Here is a 24,490-nt window from a genome sequence, read left to right on the forward strand (position 1 = left end):
CACTGTAGCATGCTGCAGCTTTTCGCCCTTTAAATAGTAATCCCTCCTACTATTATTTCTGCCAAAGTGGATAACCTCACACTTACTAACATTATACTCCATCTGCCAGGTCCTCGCCCACTCGCTCAGCCTATCCAGATCCCTCTACAGACTTTCCACACCCTCCGCGCAATTTGCTTTTCCATTCATCTTTGTGTTGTCAGCAAATTTCGTCACCCTACACTCAGCCCCCTCCTCCAGATCATAAGAACATAAGAAATAGGAGCAGGAGTAGGCCATCTGGCCCTTCGAGCCTGCCCCGCCATTCAATAAGATCATGGCTGATCTGTCGTGGCTCAGTTCCACTTTCCCGCCCTCTCCCCATAACCCTTAATCCCCTCTCTTATCAAAAACCCATCAACCCGCTTCTTAAAAATATTTAGCGAGGCAGCCTCCACCACTTCAACGGGCAGAGAATTCCAGAGATTCACCACCCTTTGAGTGAAGAAGTTCCTCCTCAACTCCGTTCTAAATGGTCAATAGCTGAGGCCCCAGCACCGATCCCTGCGGCACTCCACTCGTCACCATCCGCCAATCAGAATAGCACCCACTGATACCAACTCTCTGCCTCCTATTAGACAACCAATCCTTTATCCATGCTAACACCTTACCCCCAACTCCATGCACCCTAACCTTCTGAAGCAACCTTTTGTGAGGCACCTTATCAAACGCCTTTTGAAAATCGAGAAACACCACATCCACCGGTTCCCCTCTGTCTACCGCACTAGTCACATCCTCATAGAAATCCAATAAATTCGTCAAACTTTGATTGAGGTTTTATTACTTTCTCTCTTCCTCTGAACCCACCTAATAACTTCTATTTCTTACTGTAGTACTATACAGTATTCTATACAACTCAGTATTCCTCTCTGATATTACCCCGGGTTTCCCTATCAAAATGGAGATGAATAAACTTTTTATTAGGTAATGATCCACATGTGATTCTGCAGTACAACATATCAGAGCATCAGTGCACCACTAAATAGAATTTCCCTCACGTTAATTTAATTTCAGCCACATACGCTAACTCAAGGAAGAACTCACACAAGTAAATTTCAAGTGATTAGAAAGAACATGTTGTGCCTTAGGTCTTTTTGACCCCCTTTCAAGAGGTTTTGAAAAAAAAAAGTTACTTTGAATGTTGGATTTTTGAGGCACTTAGGTCAAGGGACCAAAAATGGAGATTACTTTCCATAAATATTAAACAGCAGCCTAACTTAGTAATTAAAAGGACACCAGACATTCATTGTGTTTCAAATTCCTTTGATTTTTACACAGAGGGTGGTGAATGTCTGGAACACGCTGCCCAGGAAGATGGTAGGAGTAGGAACAATAACAGCATTTAAGGGCAATTTGATGAACACATGAATAGGATAGGAATGGAAGGATATATGATTTTAGTTTAGGTAGACATCATGATCGGCACAGGCTTAGAGGACCAAACGGCCTGTTCCTGTGTTGTACTGTTGTTTGGTCTTTGACTCCCCCCCACCCATATGAAACTGGTATGGTGAATAGGCATTCCTGTGTTAATTGGAACGCTGCAAGGATTCTTACTAAATGAAAACAGCCAGTGGATAGTTAGAAACCAAGTTTCCTCCAAGAAACACAGCAATTGGTAACGTACTGTATGCTGAAATATACTCGACTTGCCACTCAAAACATCCAGTTCAAGTGAGACTGAGCTTCAAACCCCAATCAATGCAAAAGCGCAAGCACTGGGCAGAGTGGGAAAATGTGTAGCTGTGATGGAGCAGCAGCACGCTGAAACAGGGAATGTGTGAAAGGAGGGACAATGAGAAATTGGGAAAATGAAGGCAGTACATGGTAAGAAGGATGGAAGGCAAGGGGACAGAGTGTTTCAGTTGAGGATTGTGCTCTAGATTGATTAGTCAAGGGTTGTGCAAAGAGAAAGACATGAGAGAATTCCCTGGCAGCTAGTGACAGAGGGGCTGAGCTGGATGCAAGCTCAGTCTGCTTGCCACCTTTGGATTAGAGCAAAACTCAGGAGGCCTTCCCATTCAAAAGCTCTCAACTGACCCAACACTCAACCACAAGCCAAAATGGACCAGAAAGGCTCACAGCTAATAATGGACACAAACCCAGAGGACACAGTCCATCATGCTTATCTGAAGCTGATCAATGGATTCAATCTCTGTAGGCAATTCTTTCTGACAGGCAGACTTATGATGTAAATTAGATTATTCATCATACATATTATGCATCATGTTCAATGAAATTTAGCATTAATTGAACCTCATGCACCAGACTCATTGAAGCTTCTAGGTTAATGTACGAGACCAAATCATGAGATTTGCATTTTTATGTTTTGCCAGATGAACGGATTTTCAAACACTGTTTATGATCTCAAATTCTACCCACCTATTCATCTATTTTTCTGAAAACGAGACTCTGGTGTCAAGAAAGGGGAGTCAACAATCCAGTTCAGGAATGCATGAGAAGGTGGGGGATGTGTGAGCATAGAGACAGAAGTACATTGAAAACAACAGGAGATGGAAAGCAACCTTCTAGGAAAGAATGGGGTAATTAGCAATATTGTTCTCTCGACTACTCGTGCATCCATAATCGCAGAAAATTGAAATGTACTGCTCTTGGATATAAACTGTCTTCTGCTTCATGAAAGTTCAGTGACTTTTGAAGTGCGGCCCATGAACAAAAATGGACAGCCAAGGGGGTTTTCAATCTGCCCAGTACAAAAGAAGGTATCATTAGTTAGAAGTCAGCTTTTTAAACCAAGCAAGGCAAATAATGGGCAGGTATGGTATATTCTTTAATTGGTATTATGGTGCAATCAAATTAAGACCAGTCATCATGGCTGCTACGTATTTTCACTTAATTATGATATTATAGATGTAATGATTCATCTTGCCATTTATTCAGCCTGCATTTTAAAAGATTGTTGTACATGTGCGAATACCTGGCTTAGAACAAACAGAATTTGATGTGTTAATTTAATTATGATATTATTGATATAATGATTCATCTCACCAAATATTCGTTCAACCTGCATTTTAAAAATTGTTGTACACGTGTGAGTACTGGCTTAAAACAAACAGAATTTGATGAATTTCCTATTTCAGTGTGAAACAGGACAGCGCTACGAATTAAGTATTCAATACTAGTTTTAGGCATTTGATAAGATGAGCAGATATCACAGAAGCAAGAAGCTGACAACTAATTACCAATTTTGAAGTCTCCTTGCTTAATACCTTTCAATAATTCTGCATATAAAATTACCAGCATGTTTTATACAGACATAACAAACAAAACTGAAAACAATCAAATACAAGTTAACTAAACAGAACCTTCTTCTCAACCCCACAAATTGAGAAATAAATTATGCTCTTTTCATCCCTGTTACATTTATATTTTAAAACCACAACACATACCGTGTATCTCTGCCAAGGACAATCTGAGCAATTTCCTGCAAGTTCACGGACTCCTTCTCAAGAATATTGGTAAAGGCAGATTTCAGATCCGGTTCTTCTGCATTTGCTAGCTGTGTGGCATATACTTCCCATTCAGATGCAAGCATTTCTCCTAAAGGATCAACCAATTTCACTCCATTGACTTCCTGTAATGGATAACAAATTTAAGACAGCATTGTACATGCAAAGGGTCCAGATGGTTTTACAAACTCTCTTGATCTGTGGTCAACTGACTGACAATGTATACTGGGACTGCTCATTGCTGTCAATATCCCACACAATATAATTAGCAAAAAAATGGTAAAGAGTGGGGACAAATAAGGACCAAAAACTAGATTTATGCATGGAGGTAAAAAGCATAGTTGAGGTACTAAGTCAATTCTTAGCATCTGACCATGTCAGGGAAGATGTTGCCAAGCTGCTCATGAAAGAGCAATTAGTTAAAGTATTGGATAGCAAAAAAGTAAAACATTAGAAAGGATTCCTGTACTTAAAAGTTGATAAGCCATGAGGACCAAACGGATCCATCCAAGGATACTGAGGGAAGTATGAGTAGAAATTGCAGAGGCACTGCCCAGAATCATCCAATTTTCCTTTGATACAGGAGTGGTGCCAGTGCACTGGAGAACTGCAGATGCTTCACCACTGTTCAAGAAAGAAGGATGCAACGTAAACCCAACAACAACAGTTCGGTTTATCCTGTGGTGAGAAAGCATTTTAAAATGAATACCTGGAATAAAATTAACAGTCACTTTAACAAACCTATATTAATTAAACAAAGTCAGGGCAAATTATGCTACCTTGATTCGAGTTTCTTTGAAGAGATACAAGGTCTAGTGGGGTGCCCCAGGGGTCGGTGCTGGGGCCTCAGCTATTTACCATTTATATAGATGATCTGGAGGAGGAAACCGAGTGTAGGGTGTCGAAATTTGCTGATGACACCAAGATTGGGGGAAAGGCAAATTGTGCGGAGGGTGTGGAGAGTCTGCAGAAGGATCTGGATAGGCTGGGCGAATGGGCCAGGAAATGGCAAATGGAATTTAATGTTGGCAAGTGTGAGGTGGTCCACTTTGGTAGGAAGGACTATTACTTACGTGGCGAAAAACTGCAGCAGGCGACGGTGCAGAGGGACCTTGGGGTCCTTGTGCATGAGTCGCAAAAACCCAGCTTGCAGGTGCAGCAGGTGGTCAGGAAGGCGAATGGGATGCTGGCCTTCATAGCGAGGGGGATTGAATATAAAAGTAGGGAGGTCTTGCTGCAGCTGTATAGGGCATTGGTGAGGCCGCAGCTGGAGTACTGTGTGCAGTTTTGGGCGCCGCACCTGCGCAAGGATATTTTGGCCTTGGAGGGAGTGCAGAGGAGGTTTACTAGGCTGATACCGGAGTTGAGGGGGTTGAGCTATGAGGAGAGGCTGAATAAACTAGGCTTGTACTCGTTAGAGTTTAGAAGAATGAGGGGAGATCTCATTGAGACGTAGAAGATGATGAATGGGATGGATAGGATAGAGGTGGAGAGACTCTTCCCGCTCAAAAAAGACAGTAGGACTAGGGGGCACAGCCTCAAGATAAAGGGGGGGCGGTTTAGAACGGAGTTGAGGAGGAACTTCTTCACTCAAAGGGTGGTGAATCTCTGGAATTCTCTGCCCGTTGAAGTGGTGGAGGCTGCCTCGCTAAATATTTTTAAGAAGCGGGTTGATGGGTTTTTGATAAGAGAGGGGATTAAGGGTTATGGGGAGAGGGCGGGAAAGTGGAACTGAGCCACGACAGATCAGCCATGATCTTATTGAATGGTGGGGCAGGCTCGAAGGGCCAGATGGCCTACTCCTGCTCCTATTTCTTATGTCTTTGATGAGATAACAGGCAATGCAGCTGATATACATGGACTTAAAGAAAACATCTGATAAAGCACTACGTAACAAAGTCCACAGAACAAGAGCAAGAGCGACAGCATTCACAAAGTTTCCAGAGTGACAGGAAGAGTTTTGATGTTTTCAGAACAGAGAATAGTATACAGTGGTGCTCAGCGTTGTATGGCGCAGAAAAGGCCCTTAGGCCCATTGAGTCTGCACTAACAATAATTGCCACTAAAGTCACGCTAATCCCATTTTCCAATACCATTGAATGTTGTGATAATTCAAATGCTCAATAAAATACTTTTTAAAGATTATAATAAATGGCCTCCACAATCTCCCCATGCAGTGCAAGAGGTCACTATTAAAACTATTGTTTTCTTGTTATCTACTAATGATCTAGCCTCTGGAGTGGAGGGAACAAAAGTTGTAAGAATTGTGAATTGTGAGATTAGTGACAAAGACTGGTGGAATGGGCAAAATTGTGGCAGATACTTAAGGCAGAGAAGTGTGAAGTGATACATTTTGGTAGAAGTGCAAGGAGAGGCAATATAAAAAAGGATATAATTTTATAGAGAGTGCATGAACAGAGGTTTGAGGGCATTTATTTAGGCCTCAACCAGAATAACGTGCGCAATTCTGGGCATTGCACTTTTACGAAGGATATGAAGGCTGTGAGTAGATGAAGGATTCAGTTATATCAATAGATTAGAGAAGGTAGGGCAGTTCTCTAAGAGGTGATCAAAGATGTGCTCAAAAGAATAATGGATGAATTAGATAGGAGAAATTGATCTTTTTGGGATAGGGTCAAGAACCAGAGGATACTGAATAAACGTGAATGGCAAAAGAAACACAACATGAGCAAAAACATTTTTAACGTGGTTAGAATCTGAATTGCACTGCCTGTAATTCAGGTAGAACCAGACTCAATCATAGCTTTGAAATGAAATTTGAATATTTGCTCTTGCAAACTGCTGGTACAAACACCAAATCAGAAGACCGCCTTCTAAAATGCAACTGTTCCATGATACTGATTTTAAAAAAAATCATGTTTTTACTTCGCAAGTCACAGTGCTTGACATAAGTATTTCCAGCATTTCCGACTGAAGCCAACCAAATCCACAAAAATATTCAACTCTTCCTCAACCACATGATCCGCTAGACATGAGGGAAATGACAGCAAATGACGGAAGGAAAAAGGAGAAGTGAACAATATGCAAAATTTGAGAAATTTCAAACATTCAAGACAATAAACAGTGTCAATTCATTCAGAAGGCAGTTTTGGAAATTTTGGTTATTTTGACATGAAAGCATAGATGTTCAAATTTATATTTATTTATATTCAAATCCTGCCACCAAGTTAATTTTAGCTGTCAATGGATTAGACTGAACAAAAGACATTCAACTATGGGGCTCATACAACTAACCCAAGGAGTGCTCACACCCAAATTCTAAACGCAACAATAAAGAATACAACACACCAGCTCAATTTGTTAACATTTCAGTACCCTGTTCATTTACCAATTGCAGCTGCTCCTGCTACAATCTATGTTGAAATCAGTTAATGTTTCACAAAGCAAGGAAACAATTGTTTTGGATACCTATTTGATACTTACCATATGGTGCACTTCTCTGCTAACCAGCAGGAAGCTCCAGCATCTCAAGACATGCTTTTGTTGTCCACTTTTGAAAAATGCAAATACAAATTACGCTGTCACATTATTAGGACAGAATCAATATAAATGAACGTATGACTCTGAAGCGCAGGGGCATTTATTCTATTCATTCGTGGGAAATGGGCATTGCTGGATGGCCAACATTTATTAACCATCCCAGTTGCCCCTCAACTGAGTGGCTTGTTTGGCCATTTCAGAGGGCATTTAAAGTCAACAACATGGTTATGGATTTGGAGTCACATGTAGGCCAGACCAGGTAAGGACAGCAGATTTCCTTACCTAATGGACATCAGTGAACCAGATGGGTTTTTTCCAACAATCGACAATGATTTCCTGGTCATCAGTAGATTCTTAATTCAATATTTTATTCATTGAATTCAAATTTCACCATCCTGTGATGGGATTCAAACCCGGGTCTCCAGAACCTGGAGAATCACAATTATTGCTATGAAGCAGTGTAATTTGTTTCCTAACGCCTTTAAATGTTCAAATCTGCCTCACTAAATTGGATTGCAAATGTGGTCAGTGTGCACAGATTACACCATCAGAATACAATACTTAGGTGAGGCTGCATCTGGAGAGAGAAACATTCAGGCCCATGACTTTTCAACAAAAATGGGAAAAGTTGGAAATGTGAAAAACAGTTAGGAAAAGGCTTTATGTGCAACTGGTCTTTTCTATCTTCATTTCAATCTGTTTGTAAATCTTAGTTTCTTCTTTTGACTGACTAGCTGACAAGTGTAAAATTAGAATTAATTACTCAATGGAAAATTAACTTTCCATTCGATCTTACTTCTGGATTATGGGAGGCTGTGACCATTACGCCAATGGTAGATTTGGTTTTCTTGGACCGCAACACTGCCAGCAAGCCCACACGATACATCACATGATCGAGGTGATCAGCTTTTGCACGGAACCCTGCTGTTCCGTATTGAAGAACCAGTCCAACAGGTTTAGGATGAAGTCCAGAAATTGATACCACTTCTTGAAGACAAGCCATACCTGTTAAAAGAAAAGCCATTGAGGTAAGTACTTTGAGAGGAGACTGCAAGGCTGTACCAATACTATGATTTCTAGGGGAAAGGGAGTTGCGAGTTACGAGGCGAGGGCGAGGGGGCGGCGAGGGCGAGGGGGCGGCGAGGGCGAGGGGGCGGCGAGGGCGAGGGGGCGGCGAGGGCGAGGGGGCGGCGAGGGCGAGGGGGAGTTGCGAGGGCGAGGGAGAGGGAGGGAGTTGCGAGGGGAGGGGAGTTGCGAGGGGAGAGGGGGAGGGGGAGAGTTTGGCGGGACGAGGTTGGGGGCGGGGGGGACAAAAGCAGGCCTCAGGCTCGGTGCAGGGTCTGGGACTCGAGCCAGCGTTCGGGCTCTTTCCTCATTCCGGTCAACCGTGTCTCCGTGAGCAGCCGGCTCTACCATCGGCGCCCACTTCCCAGCCAGGCCATTTGTTCCCCGATCAATTTGCAATAAAATATCATGCAACCCCTTCGGTCGGTGTGACACGTTGTCTCTCCCTTTGACATCCTTTTGGCTGCCAATGTGCGCTTCCGGTCAGAGGCCACGCTTATCCTGAGCACCTGGGGGTGGGGTGGGTGTCGGGGTGGGTGTCGGGGGTCGGGGTGAGGGTGGGTGTCGGGGGTCGGGGTGGGGTGGGTGTCGGGGGTCGGGGTGGGGGTGTCGGGGTCGGTCTCTCTCACCGCGGTCACGGAAGCCGCTCATACTGCTGCTTCTTTCCACCACGCATGCGCAAAGTGGCCATTTGATCAGATGATGATCGTCATCTCTGCGTTGTCAGACTTACTTCTTCTTATGTGACAACTGAACCGTTCGACTTCTTCAAGCAATATAGTAGGAGATTTGTCGTACGAGGATGAAAGGAATTTAAGATGAGAGTCTGGAACTCACTACCTTAAAGGATAGTCGAGGCAGAAACTCTCGTAACAGTTCAAAAGTACTTAGGTTCTTTAAATACAAATAAGATACAAGGCTAAAAATCAAGAAGTGGAAAGTGGGATCAAGTTGCATGAATTTCAATTGGCGTGAACGCGTTACAACTGAAAGCCTGACTGTAATATATTTAAATCAAATCAATATAGGGCATGGAGGCAAGTTGTGATAATACAGCTGTCACAGCTTTTATCTCCGTACAGACACTAGATCATTTTGTGGTTCACACGGATCAGTCCCACACAACTGTGCGCTTTCGAACTCGTTCTTTGGTGCGTATGCTGTTGTCGTTAGTGTGATCGTAGTAGTGCAATTGAGATGGATATATAACCAAAAGAGAAAATGCTGCAAAATCTCAGATCTAGCAGTATCTGTAAGGAGAGAAAAGATTTGACGTCGAGTCCAGATGATCCTTTGTCAAAGCTGAAAGGGACAGAAAGTGGGGAATATTTACACTGTAGGATGAGGAAATGAAAGGTGAGTCATAGCCACGAAGACAAGGGGAAAGGCTGCCAATAGCAGTCCATTGAATAGAAGGTGTAAATGGCCAAACGTCAGAGAAGCTGTGACAGATGAAAATGTGACCGGAGGGGGGAGATGGGTGGTAGAAAGGTAAAATTGAGAAAAAAAAGGGAACAATGTAAGGAAAGGGGGATGAAATAAGGGGAAAACTGAGAGAAAAGAAAAATAAAGACAATAAAGAAAGATAGAGAACAATTAAAGATGTTCAGCATCCACATTAATTTGCTTATATTTGTGTTTAAGAAGAATATTTAAGAAATTAGCTTAATGCCCCAAGTTGTTTCTGAGGCAACCTCTAATACGTCACTGGAGCACGACGACTCCTTGTGTTAAGCCATTCCAAGCATATTACAAGACCAGAGCAGAATCAGGCCACTCAGCCCACTGAGTCTGCTCCGCCATATCTTTTTCCTCATCCCCATTCTCCTGCCTTTTCCCCATAACCCCGATCCCCTTCTTCATCAAGAACTTATCTATCTCTGTCTTAAAGACACTGAATGACCTGGCCTCCACAGCCTTCTGCGGCAAAGAGTTCCACAGATTTACCTCTCTCTGGCTGAAGAAATTCCTCCTCATCTCTGTTTTAAAGGATTGTCCCTTTAGCCTGAGGTTGTGCCCTCTGGTTCTAGTTTTTCTTACTAATGGAAACATCCTCTCCACATCCACTCGATCCAGGCCTCGCAGTATCCTGTAAGTTTCAACAAGATTCCCACCTCATCCTTAAACTCCAACTACTAAAGACCCAGAGTCCTCAACCTTTCCTCTAAATTCAATCTTTTACTCTCATTCAAAGAGTCATAGAAGTTTGGAGCATGGAAACAGTTCCTTTGGCCTAACTTGTCCACGCTGCCCGGTTTTTTAAAACTCCTAAATGTGAGAAACGCAGCTCACAGTCAAACAATTTAGTCAAGTCAAGTTCTGAAGGAGCAAGGTATTTTGTTTAACGTTCTTGCAAGACCGGGTGTCCAAAAAAATAGGCACACCTTACATCGATTTGCAACACATTTTTATACTTTTTTACAAGCATTGTAATGGCTTTGCAATGTGTTGTTCTCCCCTAATTGGTGGTCCCTGTCCCATCTATGTGTTGTCATTCCCTTATTGGCTCAAGGTGCCCCAAGTTGCCATCCCCTCTACTCCCCATCTAACAGTGTCTCCTGTTGTCACAAGAGTGCATTAGTAAACTCATCCGTCTTACCTAACACTGTTACATGTCCAGTTCAGATCAGCGGTAATCAGTCTTTTGCCAACTTAATCACTGCTGTCCCGACTATCTCAGTGACCTTTTTCCCCTTTTATGCTCAGTTGTAGAAACAACACATCTTGTATACCATTTGCTTTTACAACCTGGACCTCGTACATTCCTTCAGGATGTGGTGTATGCTTCACCACACCACACATCTGGTGTTATTCCTACACCACAGGCAGTTTCTTTATTGTCCCTGACTATTGCTCTGTTAGCAGCAGCGAATTTTATGTCCTATGTTTGTGACTAAAATCACAGTTGTTTCCATAATGTGGGTTATCAATGTGCCTGACTATATCCAGTCTACCTAACTTTAGGCTATTTTTCTATGGTGTACAGATATATGTGTTAACAGCATCTTTACCTGTTGCTCACACTAAACTAATCCTAATTGCCTGCATTTGGCCCATATCCCTCTACACCCATCGTACCCACGTAACTATCTAAATGCTTTTTAAAAGATAAAATTGTAACCACCTCTACTACTACCTCTGGCAGCTTGATCGACACTCACCACCCTCTGTGTGAAACAATTGCCCCTCTGGACACTTTTGTATCTCTCCCCTCTCACCTTAAACCTATACCCTCTAGTTTTAGACACCCCTATCTTTGGGAAAAGATATTCACTTCTACTAACTGATCAATATTCTATTGATATCTACCTTGTCTATGCTCCTCATTATTTTATAGGCCTCTATAAGGTCACCCCTCAGCTTCCTACGCTCCAGAGAAAAAAAGTCCCAGTCTATTCAGCCTCTCCTTATAACTCAATCCATCAAGTCCTGGTAGCATCCTAGTAAATCTTTTCTGCACTCTTCCTAGCTTAATAATATCTTTTCTAGTGTGGCCTTACCAATGTCTTGTACAACTTCAACAAGACATCCCAACTCCTGTATTCAATGTTCTGACTGATGAAACCAAGCATGCCGAATGCCTTCTTCACCACCCTGTCCATCTGTGGCTCCACTTTTGAGGAGCTATGAACATGCACCCCCAATCTCTTTGTTTTGTAATCCTCCTCAACGCCCCACCATTATCTGATTAAGTCCTGCCCTGGTTCAATCTACCAAAATGCATTACCTCGCATTTGTCTAAATTAAACTCCATCTGCCATTCATCAGCCCAATTGATCAAGATGGTGCTGCAATTGGAGATACCTTCCTGTCCACCATGTCATCAATCTTGGTGTCATCTGCAAACTTACTAACCATGCATAGGGCATTGGTGAGGCCGCAGCTGGGGTACTGTGTGCAGTTTTGGGCGCTGTACTTACGCAAGGATATTTTGGCCTTGGAGGGAGTGCAGAGGAGGTTTACTAGGCTGATACTGGAGTTGAGGGGGTTGAGCTAATGAGGAGAGGCTGAATAAACTAGGCTTGTACTCGTTAGAGTTTAGAAGAATGAGGGGAGATCTCATTGAGACGTATAAGATGATGAATGGGATGGATAGGATAGAGGTGGAGAGACTCTTCCCGCTCAGAAAGGATAGTAGGACTAGGGGGCACAGCCTCAAGATAAAGGGGGGGCGGTTTAGAATGGAGTTGAGGAGGAACTTCTTCACTCAAAGGGTGGTGAATCTCTGGAATTCCCTGCCCATTGAAGTGGTGGAGGCTACCTCGCTAAATATTTTTAAGACGTGGGTTGATGGGTTTTTGATAAGAGAGGGGATTAAGGGTTATGGGGAGAGGGCGGGAATGTGGAACTGAGCCATGACAGATCATGATGTGGGTATGCCGGCGTTGGACTGGCGTAAACACAGTAAAAAGTCTGACAACACCAGGTTTTAGTCCAACCTATTTATTTGATAATATTCTCACTAGCTTTCGAGGGGACAGCCTCTTCGTCAGGTGAATGGAGAGTTCTCTCCATTCACCTGACGAAGAGGCTGTCCCCTCGAAAGCTAGTGAGAATATTATCAAATAAATAGGTTGGACTAAAACCTGGTGTTGTCAGACTTTTTACCATGACAGATCAGCCATGATCTTATTGAATGGCGGGGCAGGCTCGAGGGGCTAGATGGCCTACTCCTGCTCCTATTTCTTATGTTCTTATGCTCCCTATATTTTCAGACAAATCATTAATATAAATGACAAATAACTTGCGCCCAGCGCTGATCCCTGAGGCACACCGCTGGTCACAGGCCTCCAGTTTGAAAAACAACTCTCTACAAATACCCTGACAGAAGCCAATTTTGTAACCATTTAGATACTTCACCTTGTCAGGTACCTAAATACCATCCTATGCTTTTAAAACTCAGCTCTTTTAAACTCTGCAACAATGCTTTAATTCAATCTCTTAACATTACATTCTGCACTCTCTTCTTTCCTTCTCTACGTACATTATACTTTATCTGTATAGCAAGCAAGAGACAATACTTTTCACTGTGTACTAATCCATGACAATAATAAATAAAAAAAAGCAGTCAATGTACCTTGTCAGAAGTGCAACTCAGATGCTGGGTGAGCAGGACAATGACTCATTTTAGCCTTGCAAGTGGTAATGTTAATTAGAGTTTAGTGACTTCTGTTTACTTAAGTTCCCCAGGGATTTTGGATTGGAGTGATTGGCAGCATCATGAGATGTTGTGTTTATGTGCAGTCCTGGGTCTGTAGCAGAGAACAAAAGGCTTTTCACGGTGCAGAAGAGGCCTTTTAGTCCATTGAGTTTGCACCAACACATGAAAAGCATCTGATCACCTTTACTAGCAATTGGCCCATAGTCTTGAATGTTACGATGTGTCAAGTGCTCATCCAGGAACTCATTAAAGAATATGAGACAACCCAATTCCACCACCCCCCCCCAGACTGTGCATTCCAGGCTGTCAATACGCTCTGGGTAAAAAAAATTCCTCACACCCTCCCCCATCCCCAACACCTCCTGTCCCTCGTCTTGAACTTGTGTCCTCTTGTGCTCCCTATGCACCCATACATGTATCTCATAATCTTGTAAAATTCAGTCTTTTCTGCTCCAATGAAGACAATCCAAGTCGATTCAACCTTGATTCCTAACTTAAATGTTCCAAGCCAATGGAACAACCGCAGTGGATCTCCTCTGCAATCCCTCCAGTGCAATCACATGCTTCCTACAATGTGGCAACCAGAACTACACACAGTACTCCAGCTGTGGTATCACCAACATGATCTCCCTCCTTGTGATCTATGCCTTGATTGATAAAGGCCATTTTTCCCAATCTGGGAATATGCCTTGACTATTTGAAGGCAGCCCATTTTTCAGATACAATTTTTCCCACCAATCTTTCATTTCAATCTAACTGGCCTAACTCTATTCTTGCCCCATTGAATTCAGTTCTCCCCCAGTTAATTATTTATATTCTGAATTGCCTATTAACCTTTTACATCATTATCATCCTAAACCTTACAATACAATGATCACCATCTCTGAAGTATTCCCCTTTGGATACTTGATCTACTTGGCCTACCTCATTTCCAAGAAACATGTCAAATTGTGCATCCACACTTGTTGGATTGGAGAAATACAGTTGTAGAAAATTTTCCTGAACACAATTAAGGAACTTTTGCCTCTCTCTGCCCTTTACACTACAATTACCACAGTCTGCCTTTGGGTAATTAAAGACCCCCATTATAATTACTCTGGAATGTTTGCATCTCTCTAATTTCCCTGCAGATTTGTTCTTCCACATCCTTCTCACTAGATAGTGGTCCATAGCAATCTAATTGTTCCTTTAGCCAAATTGATTTTGTCATTGAACCCTCTGGAACATCCTCTTTCTTCAGCACTACAAATGCTCTTCTTGACCAATACCGCCATCCCTCCTTCTTTCCTACCTTTTCTGAGCAATTTGTGACCAAGAATAATTAACTCAGTCCTGCCTTTCCTTGAACCACAACATCATATTTCCACAACGTAATCTGCATCTTCAACTCCTCGATTTTGTTTGCTATGCACCATGCATATACATACATGTAAAAATCAAGTAGCTTTGATTTTGATGTCATCACTTTCTCCTTTACTCCACCTTCACCAAGAAACTTACTATTCTCTTTTTTTTAATTCATTCATAGGACATGGGTGTCACTGACTGGCCAGCATTTATTGCCCATCCCTTGTTGCCCTTGAGAAGGAGGTGGTGAGCTGCCTTCTTGAATCACTGCAGTCCATGTTTTGTGGGTTGACCCACAATGTTGTTAGATTGGGAATTCCAGGATTTTGACTCAGCGACTGCGAAGGAACAGTAATATAGTTCCAGGATGGTGAGTGGCTTAGAGGGGAACTTGCAGATGGTGGTGTTCCCATTTATCTGCTGCCCTTATCCTTCTAGATGGAAGTGGTCGTGGGTTTGGAAGGTGCTGTCTAAGGATCTTTGGTGAATTGCTGAATTGCAGCAGTGCACTGCTGCTACTGAGTGTAGGTGGTAGAGGGATTGTATGTTAGTAGATGTGCCAATCAAGTGGGCTGCTTTGTCCTGGATGGTGTCAAGCTTCTTGTGTTGTTGGAGCTGCATCCATCCAGGCAAGTGGAGAGTAGTCCATCATACTCCTGACTTGTGCCTTGTAGATGATAGACAGGCTTTGGGGAGCAGGAGGTGAGTTACTCACCGCTGTTCCCCAAGCCTCTGACCTGCTCTTGTAGCCCCTGTGTTTATGTGGTGAGTCCAGTTGAGTTTCTGGTCAATGGTAACCCCAAGTACGTTGACAGTGGGGGAATTTAGTGATGGTTACACCATTGAATGTCAAGGGGCAATGATTAGAGTGTGTCTTATTGGTGATGGTCATTGCCTGGAATTTGTGTGGCGCGAATGTTACTTGCCACTTGTCAGCCCAAGCCTGGATATTGTCCAAATCTTGTTGCTTCATTATCTGAGGAATCGCGAATAGTGCTGAACATTGGCAAACATCCCTACTTCTGACCTTATGACAGAGGGAAGGTCATTGATGAAGCAGCTGAAGATTATTGAGCCTAGGACACTACCCCGAGGGACTCCTGTAGATTTGTTCTGGAGCTGAGATGGCTAGCCCTCCACAACCACAACCATCTTCCTACGTACCAAGTATGATTCGAACCAGAGTTTGCCCCCTGATACCCATTGATTCCAATTTTGCTAAGGCTCCTTGATGCCACACTCAATCAAATGTGGCCTTTGATGTCAAGGACTGTCACTCTCACCTCACTTCTAGAATTCAATTTTTTTGTCCATGCTTGAACCAAGTGCTTCACTTAGTTCTTTCTGCCCCACAAAGTATTTTGTGCATCCTGGTACTCGTCCCTAATATTTCCTCTTGGTTCCCACACCTTTGCTGAGTTAGTTTAAAACTCCTCTGACTTCACTAGCAAAACACCTCAGAAATATTTCAGTCCCAGCTCTGTTTAGGTACCACCTGTCTGCCTTGTGCGATACCCGAGAGCCAGTTCCAATGTCCCTGCAACCTAAAGCCCTCCCACCTGCACCATCTTTCCAGCCACACTTTAGAATTATAGAATCCCTGCAGTGCAGAAAGAGACTATTCGATCCATCGAGCATGCACCGACAACAATCCTGCACCAGCCTTAACCCCATGTATTTACCCTTCTAATCCCCCTGACATAAGGGGCAATTTAGCATGGTCAATCCACCTAAACCACACGTCTTTGGACTGTGGGGGGAAACCAGAGCACCCGGAGATACGGGGAGGACGTGCATATTCCGCACGACAGTGATCCAAGCCAGGAATTGAATCTGGGTACCTGATGCTGTAAGGCAGTAGTGCTAACCACTGTGCCACCATGCCACCCCTATGCCGTATGCCTTCTTCTTCCTATTCTTCTATTTCTGTACTCAGTTGCACGTGGTTCAGAGAGTAATCCAGAGGCTAAATTGGAGGCCCTGCTTGCTAATTTTCTATCGAGCTCTCTAAATTCTGATTGCAGACACCATCTTCCTTCCTACTTAAGTCATTGGTAGGAATGTGGACCACGACCTCTGGCTATTCACCTTCCCCCAGAAGATTGTCCTGCAGCCTCTCTGTGTCATCCTGGGCCTGGCACCAGGGTGGCAACATACCATCCTAGAGTCACATCTGCAGTCACAGAAACACCTATCTGTTCCCAAAATAATAAATCTCTGATCACTGTTGCTCTCCCATCCTCTTCCTCCCTTCATGTACATCCAAGTGACTTGTGGTGCCACACACCTGGCTCTGACTGAGGAACTAGAACCCTCACCAGCTTCCAAAATGGAAAACTGATTTCTGAGCATCTGCCTAGTTCTCTTGTGTGATGCATGTTGGGGCATGTTCCTTTAAGAAAGCAGGTCAGGTGATCCAGAACACAAGCTCCACCCTGGGTGGAGCCTTGTGACTGAGGAAGATTGAGAGCTTCCAGAAATTTGGGGGTGAACGTACAAAATGACTCCTGAGGCAAGGAGACGTTTGTCCAGGAACCGGCGTCCTCCAGATAGACTGATTATGTGTTTGTAGACATTTAAGGGGACATTGATATTGTATTTCATAGTTCATGTTCTTATATACAGTTGAAATGCGTACTTATATGTTTGGTTCAATTATATAAATGTGTTAAAAATGAGGGGGTCTGAATAAGAGGGAACGAGTGTTATAAATGTTGAGGCATGCCCCTTTAAAGTGAATGGGTCAGGTGATCCAGGACACAAGTTCCACCCTGGGTGGTGCTTGCCAAACCAGTCTTGTGCTGACAATGCCCGAGGTACAACATATTAGTAAATAGTTCTACTTAGCTTACCTCCATTTACTTCAAAGTCTTTTATTAATCCATAAATAGACCTCATACATAATATCTTGGACTAAAACAGAAAATGATGGAAAATCTCAGCAAGTCTGACAGCATCTGTGGGGAGAAAATGGAGCCAATGTTTTGAGTCTAGATGACGCTTCGTCAGAGCTGAGAGCAAAGTGAATCAGCAGAGATTCATACTATTGGGGTGGGGGTAGTATGGGATTGTACAAAGGGAATGTAAATGAGGATAGAGAAGGCTGAGAACGTGCTAGGAGTGTCCATTAAGTGATCAGAATGCGAGAATGGCAGAACACAGGTACAGATTGTTAAAGAACTACCTGAAGATTGTGATAGTTGTACTGAAGTGGGGAGGGGGACGTGGAAAGGAGGAGAGCTGGAATGGAAAATGAATGTATGAAACAAAATAAATGGAAATGGGGTGAAGGCTTAGCGCTAACTCTAACGCTTTTTCCTACCTCCCCCTGGACCATGTCTCAACGAATGAACATCAAGCCACTGTTCTCAGACTGCCAATGACCTCATCTCTTCCAAAGATCTTCCCTTTACAGTCTCCAACTAGTATGTCTTCCTTCTTCCTCAATCATGGTTTTCTACTCATTGTGGTTGACAGGGCTGATCTATTGCATTCGCTGTTGCCAATGCGATTACTCTACACTGAAGAGACCAAACTGGGTTACCGCTTTGCAGAACGCCTGTGGTATGTCTGCAAGCAGGACCCAGACCTTCCTCTCGCTTGCCACCTCAACACACCACCCTGTACTCCTGTCCACATGTCTGTCCTTGGACTTTCCCCCAACGCAAACTGGAGGAATAGCACCTCATCCTTCAATTGGACACCTAACAGCCTTTTGAACTGAACATTAAGTTCAACAACTCGGGGATGAACGCTCTCTCTACCTTCACCTCATTTCCATTTATTTTATTTCATCTCATTCATCCATTTTATCATCCTTCTTTCTCACTTCTCCATTTCAGCTCTCCCCTCCATACAGCAACCTTCCCACCCTCCCACATTCGTCGGGTAGTTCTTCAACAATTTGTACTCTGATCTGCCATTCTCACATTCTGATCACTTGATAGACACTCAGCACATTCTCAGCTTTCTGTATCCTCATTTACATTCCTGTTGTCCAATCATCTTTGCTCTCAGCTTCTATGAAGAGTCATCTGGATCGGAAGGTTGGCTCTATTCTCTCCCTACAGATGCTGCCAGACCTGCTGAGATTTTCCAGCATTTTGTATGTTAACCACTCTCAGCCTCAGGATGCATCACAGTGACTCCAGCTACTGTTCAAGCTCTGAACACCAAAACTCACATTTCTATTGCTGACAGCACTTCCTGCATTTGGTCATCTAGGACATCGGAAGTGTCCATGACTTTGCATATAACACAAGATGTACATTCCACTTGACTGAGATGCCCTGCATGTCTTAACTTTATTCTACTTTGGATTACCTGACTATTTTGGCTGTAACCTTCCTTTAATCTAGCTGCTGTTTTTTTTTTAAGCACACTGAGTACTTACTAGCCAATGACCTTACTAGTTTCCTGTGTTATCATAGAATTCCTACAGTGCAGAAGTTGGCCATTTGGCCCATGAAGTCTATACCGACCACTGTCCCACCCAGGCCCTATCTCCATGACTCTACTTATTTACCTTACTAGTCACTCTGATACTAATGGGCAATTTAGCATGGCCAATCTTACAGACACACCTTTGGACTGTGGGAGGAAACCAGAGCACCTGGAGGAAACCCACACAGACATGGGGAGAATGTGCAAACTCCACACAGACAGTGACCCAAGCCCGGAATCAAACCCGGGGCCCTGGTGCTGTGAGGCAGCAGTGCCAACCATTGTGCCACCATCCTACCCTAACCACTGTGCTGCCCTGCATGCGCGTTGTCATGGTTGCTTTATTTTCCCACTGTTGCTTCGTTCACCAAATAATTGGCCTCCTCTTTGCAGCAGGTTAAGAGCACTTCTTGAAGCTGAGAAAGTCAAAAAGCGAAAAAGCATCCCCCTTCCCCTTGCACCAAATTCCCAAGTATGTTCATTCAGTCTGTGTCTCACTCAGGCCTAGGTCTCCTTCACTAATTGTGCATCACTCACTGATTCCAATTTATTTGGCCCAGGTTCATTTTTACCCCGTTGAATTTGACCTTTGCCAGTTATTTATTATTCTTACACTGAATTGTTCTTTGCACTTCTCTATAGCCAGCCAAAACCTCATGATGCAATGATTACCTATGTTTTCCTATTAACACTTGATCCAATTGGCCCATCTCATTTCAAGAACCAAGTTTAACAATTCCTCCATTCTCATTGAACTGGACAAATACAGCTGTTGAAAAATTTCCTGAAAATGCTCTTGGAGCTCTTGCCCTTTTTGCCCTTTACACTGCTGCTATCCCAGACAGAAATTGAAAAAATAAAGTTCTATATCATAACTTGTTTAACATTTTTGCACTTTTCTGTAATTTCTTTGCAAATCTGTTCCTCTAAATCCTTCCCGCTAGTTGGTGGCCAATAGACTAGACCAAGATATGTAATTGCATCTTAGCCAAGTAGATTCTATCCTTGACCCATCGGGTCATCCTTATTCTCCAGTGCTGCATTGCTGTTCTTAAATCAACAGTCTCACCTCTTCTTTTTTTCTAGTCCTGAACATGCTTTATCTGGAAACGTTTAACACCCAGACCTGCCCTTCTTTCAGCCAGATCTCTGTTTTAGCCACAGCAGCATATTTCCACATGGCAATCTGCACCTGTAATTCACCAATCTTATTTCCCATACTCCCACATCCACAGTAACCATTTATTACTTTATTGCTTTCTCCTGTACTCTGAACCCTAACTATTAACTTACTGTTGCTTATTTTAGTGCGATCTAACTATCCCAGTATTATGGGCACCTCGTATTCCTTTCTGAAATTACCTCCTGTTTCCCCACACTCATACTTTTAGTCTGGTTCATCTATCACCTGTGCTCATTGAGCTATACCAACTCACGGTTTAGCAACACTCAATTTTAAGGTATTCATTCTTGTTTTCAAATCCCTCCATGGTCTCCCTAACTCTAATGTTCTCCAGCCATATAATCCTCAGATCTTTGCACTCCTTTAATCTGACTTCTTACGCATTGCTATTTCATTTGTCCCTCTATTGCTCACAGTGCTTTTGACTACCATGTGCTCCTTAAACCCTATCTCTTGACTAAACTTCTGTCCTAATGTGGCTCAGTATCAAATTCTGTTGCGAATATTTCTATGAAGTGCTTTGACATATTAAAGATAACATATAAATCTTACTGTTACAGACAGGATGGGGACTAATTTAAACAATCCATTTTTCCTCTCGCTACGTCCATAATAGAAAGGCGTTTTGGATTATTGGTGGTGTATTTTCCCCAAGCCTTGAATTTGGAATGTTTCAATTCTCTATGAATAATTTGTAGAGCAAATTTGGGGTAAAACAAAATAGGAGGATTGGTTTACTTCACAGACACAAAATGCAGGGAAGGGTTTCACAACATCCATTCCTTTTGCACTCATACAATGAAACAGGTACAGGGCCAGACCACAATAAAAAATATATGTTTGGTTCACGTAAATCTAGAACCAAAGGTCTAATGGAGTGTTTCTTCCAAGAGTAGGTTGGTTGGCTGTCACAGGGTTATCAGTTTTTTCAGAAGTGAGGGAAGAAGGCATGTAGAGTTGAATTAGGCTTGAAGGCACCATTCACAATGTTCCAGTAGTTATAGAAAGGTAGAAAAGAAAAGGGCTACTATAAAATTGATGTGGGTATGCCGGCGTTGGACTGGCGTAAACACAGTAAAAAGTCTGACAACACCAGGTTTTAATCCAACCGATTTATTTGATAGTAAACGCACAAGCTTTCGGGGTTAGTCCCTTCGTTAGGTGAATGGAGAGTTCTGAACTCTCCATTCACCTGACGAAGGGACTAACCCCGAAAGCTTGTGCGTTTACTATCAAATAAATCGGTTGGATTAAAACCTGGTGTTGTCAGACTTTTTACTGTCCTATAAAATTGCCAGACTCTGCTAGGGTTTTTGTTTAATCAACTTAGATGTAGAATTAACTTTTTTAATGGGGAGTAAGTTTATTAGTAATTGTAAATAGGTGTTTTAAATAGTTTGTAGTTTTAAAGGTACATATAAGAACATAAGAAATAGGAGCAGGAGTAGGCCATCTAGCCCCTCGAGCCTGCCCCGCCATTCAATAAGATCATGGCTGATCTGTCGTGGCTCAGTTCCACTATTAACTTGTAATACCTTTTATTAGTCCATACAAATAAATATATCTTCTATCCAATTTAGAAAGAAATTTAGTTGCACAGTTACAGAGTGCCCCTTTGATTCTAAACATATGTTACATACATTTTTTTAAAAGCACCCAACTGTTGAAATCACAAGGCCATAAAGGAGACTTAATTGCCTCACCAGACACTTTATCGGAAACAACTGATACAAGAGTGAGTTTTGATGAAGCTGCTTTCACAGTTTCTAATCAAAACAGAGTCAGAAAGATATTAATGTTTTAGCTAACAAAAGAGTTATGGTAGGGGACTTAGTGGGAATTGACCAGGATTAATGGTAACATGATGATACCCGTTTTAATTGTAGATAGTGATAAAAAGCTCAGTCACTGAACTGATAAGCAATATATATGTGTGTTTCATTATGTTGGCAATAAACAAAATTTATCATGGCTACAATTGGGAAATATCCTGAAGGCAAGATGAGTTGACCACATCTCTTAAAGATTCAGTTAACTTCACTGACAAGACCACAAAATACTTTTGTATGCCGCCTTTATCAATTAAAGGATGTCCATGTGAGACTGTTTTAGTGAAGATGCATTGTGAGGCTGCTATCAAAAATAGAGACATGAAGTCTAACTAAGAGACTAGAGCGCAGTAAGAAATCTCACAACACCAGATTAAAGTCAACATCCAACGCTGGCATCTCCACGTCAGAGACAAGAGGACAGGCTTAGGGATGATATATTGGGGTATCCCACAACGTATCGTGATCTCATGCATCAGAGTGGTTCAGTATTTTTTCTATTGGATCAATACATAAAGTCATTTGTAACACTTCTGATTGGATTGTGTCCAACTGACTGTAAGCTGCAGAATTTTATAAACCAGGATGATTTTCTTTGTCCAGTGGAGTGGTGTCACTGACCCATTGACTCCTCCCCTTGCTAGCAAGTAAAATAATGACAATCTGTTGGTTAAGTCTCTTGTGTTAACGTATACTTGTGTTAAAGTCAAACTCGGAAGTCGAGATTTCGACATAGTTCACAATGTAGATGAAGGCCAGACAATTGTACTTGTACGTTATATCACATTGGCAAGGTTTACAACAGGTTCACCCAAACATAAACCTATCATGGAGATCCCCCTGTGAGTATAGCCCCCAGGGGAGAGGCTCATGGCCAGGCAATGCCGTAGTACTGCCCCCAGTATAGGTTGGCACTCCTCTATAGGGAGCCTCACATGCAGTGACTCATTTATTTGTGATGGAGGGGGAGGGGGTGGGTGTTGGAGAGGTGGGGATGCCATCAATGACTTTTTAGGGGGGAGGGGACATCCAATGCTGGCAATGGGTGTTTGGGATGGGGAAAGGATCTAATACTGGCAATGACTGTTTTGGGGCGGAGGGTGAGCGGGGGGAGTGAGGGTCATAAGAATCTGCTGGGGGGTGCAGATGATGTCTGTTTGGCGGTTGGGAGCCCCTGAGATCTCTGTGGTATATTAAGGGAGAGTTTCTTTGTCTGACCCAGGCACCCTTCCCACCTTAGTGCAGTTGGTTTTGCCAACATGTTTAGGCTTTGCCCTGCAACATGACAGCATGAAACACCCACCCCTGCCCCCCCTGCAGCCCCCCCGCCACCCCCCCCTCAACCTCCTCCCCGCCCCCTCATCTATTCCTCTCAGTATATTACCATTTTTTGTGTATTCTCCAGAACTGTTTGACCCCCTCCCCCCCAAATGCATTATCTCACATTATCAGAGTTGAACTCCACCTACCACTTTCCTGCCCACTCCACCAACCCATTTGTATCATTTTGGAGCTTACACTATCCACTACATGGCCAATTTTTATGTCATCGGCAAATTTCGCAATATTCTGCAAATTTCGTGCCCCCCTTATTCAAATCCAAATCATTATACATAAAACAAACAGGGATCCCAAATACCTGAGCCCTGTGGAACACCAGTTGAAACAGATTTTCATTCACAAGGGCAGCCATCGAACATTACTCATTGTTTCCTGTTACCAAACCAACTTTGAATCCAATTCATCACATTACCTTGTATCTTATGGGCTTTTACTTTTTTTGACCAGTCTACCATGTGGGAATTTTTAAATACCTTACTAAAATCCATGTAGACAACATCCACTGCATTACCCTCCTTGATCCACCCAGTCACTTCTTCAAAGATATCAACAAACTGCAGCTGCGCATAATTCAATGGAAGCCATCCTTGTAACTAGGAGTTTTATGGTCCTTGACTCTCTTCTAGGTCTGCTTTAATCAGGACCTATAATTTTCTCAGAGTTTTCCATGAGTGACTGAGTATAGTGTATGTGATTATTAACCCTTTCAAGGAACAAAGGGATAATGGTGTACATGTACATAGGTCCTTGAAGGTGGCAGCATAAGTAGATAGGGTGATGAAGAAGACATATGGAATGCTTGCCTTCATTTGCCAGGGCATAAAATATAGGAGCAGAGAGGTCTTGGTACAACCTTATAAAACATTTGTTAGGCCACAGATGGAATATTGTGTGCAGTTCTGGTCACCATGTTATGAGAAGGACAGAATTGCACTGGAGAGGGTACAGAGGAGATTCACAATAATGTTGCCTGGGATGGAAAGTTTCAGTTATGAGGAGACTTGGTTTGTTTTTCCGGTGGGGGATTTGATAGACGTATACAAAATTGAGAAGCAGAAAGGGTAGATGGTGAGAATTTTTTTCCCCATGGCAGTGGTGTCTAAAACCAGAG

The 24,490-nt window shown here is 42.9% G+C and overlaps 1 protein-coding gene across 2 annotated transcripts in view; it reads right to left on the reverse strand.

Moving 5' to 3' along the window:
- Positions 1-24,490, reverse strand: part of pgm3 (phosphoglucomutase 3) — a 128,443-nt gene that overhangs the window by 102,852 nt on the left and 1,101 nt on the right. The window contains exons 1-3 of one of the 2 annotated variants that reach the window (XM_080200307.1): positions 8,705-8,725; positions 7,807-8,015; positions 3,450-3,634 (exon numbers count right to left, since the gene is read on the reverse strand). In XM_080200307.1, the coding sequence (XP_080056433.1) occupies positions 3,450-3,634; positions 7,807-8,013 (392 nt within the window). In that variant the 5' untranslated portion in view covers positions 8,014-8,015; positions 8,705-8,725. Of the gene's footprint in view, positions 1-3,449; positions 3,635-7,806; positions 8,016-8,704; positions 8,726-24,490 lie in introns of those variants that run through there. The other variant, XM_080200308.1, reaches the window with a different exon arrangement.

The sequence above is a fragment of the Carcharhinus amblyrhynchos genome, chromosome 12, assembly GCF_965287045.1.
Source record: "Carcharhinus amblyrhynchos chromosome 12, sCarAmb.v2.hapA, whole genome shotgun sequence".
Taxonomy (NCBI): domain Eukaryota; kingdom Metazoa; phylum Chordata; class Chondrichthyes; order Carcharhiniformes; family Carcharhinidae; genus Carcharhinus; species Carcharhinus amblyrhynchos.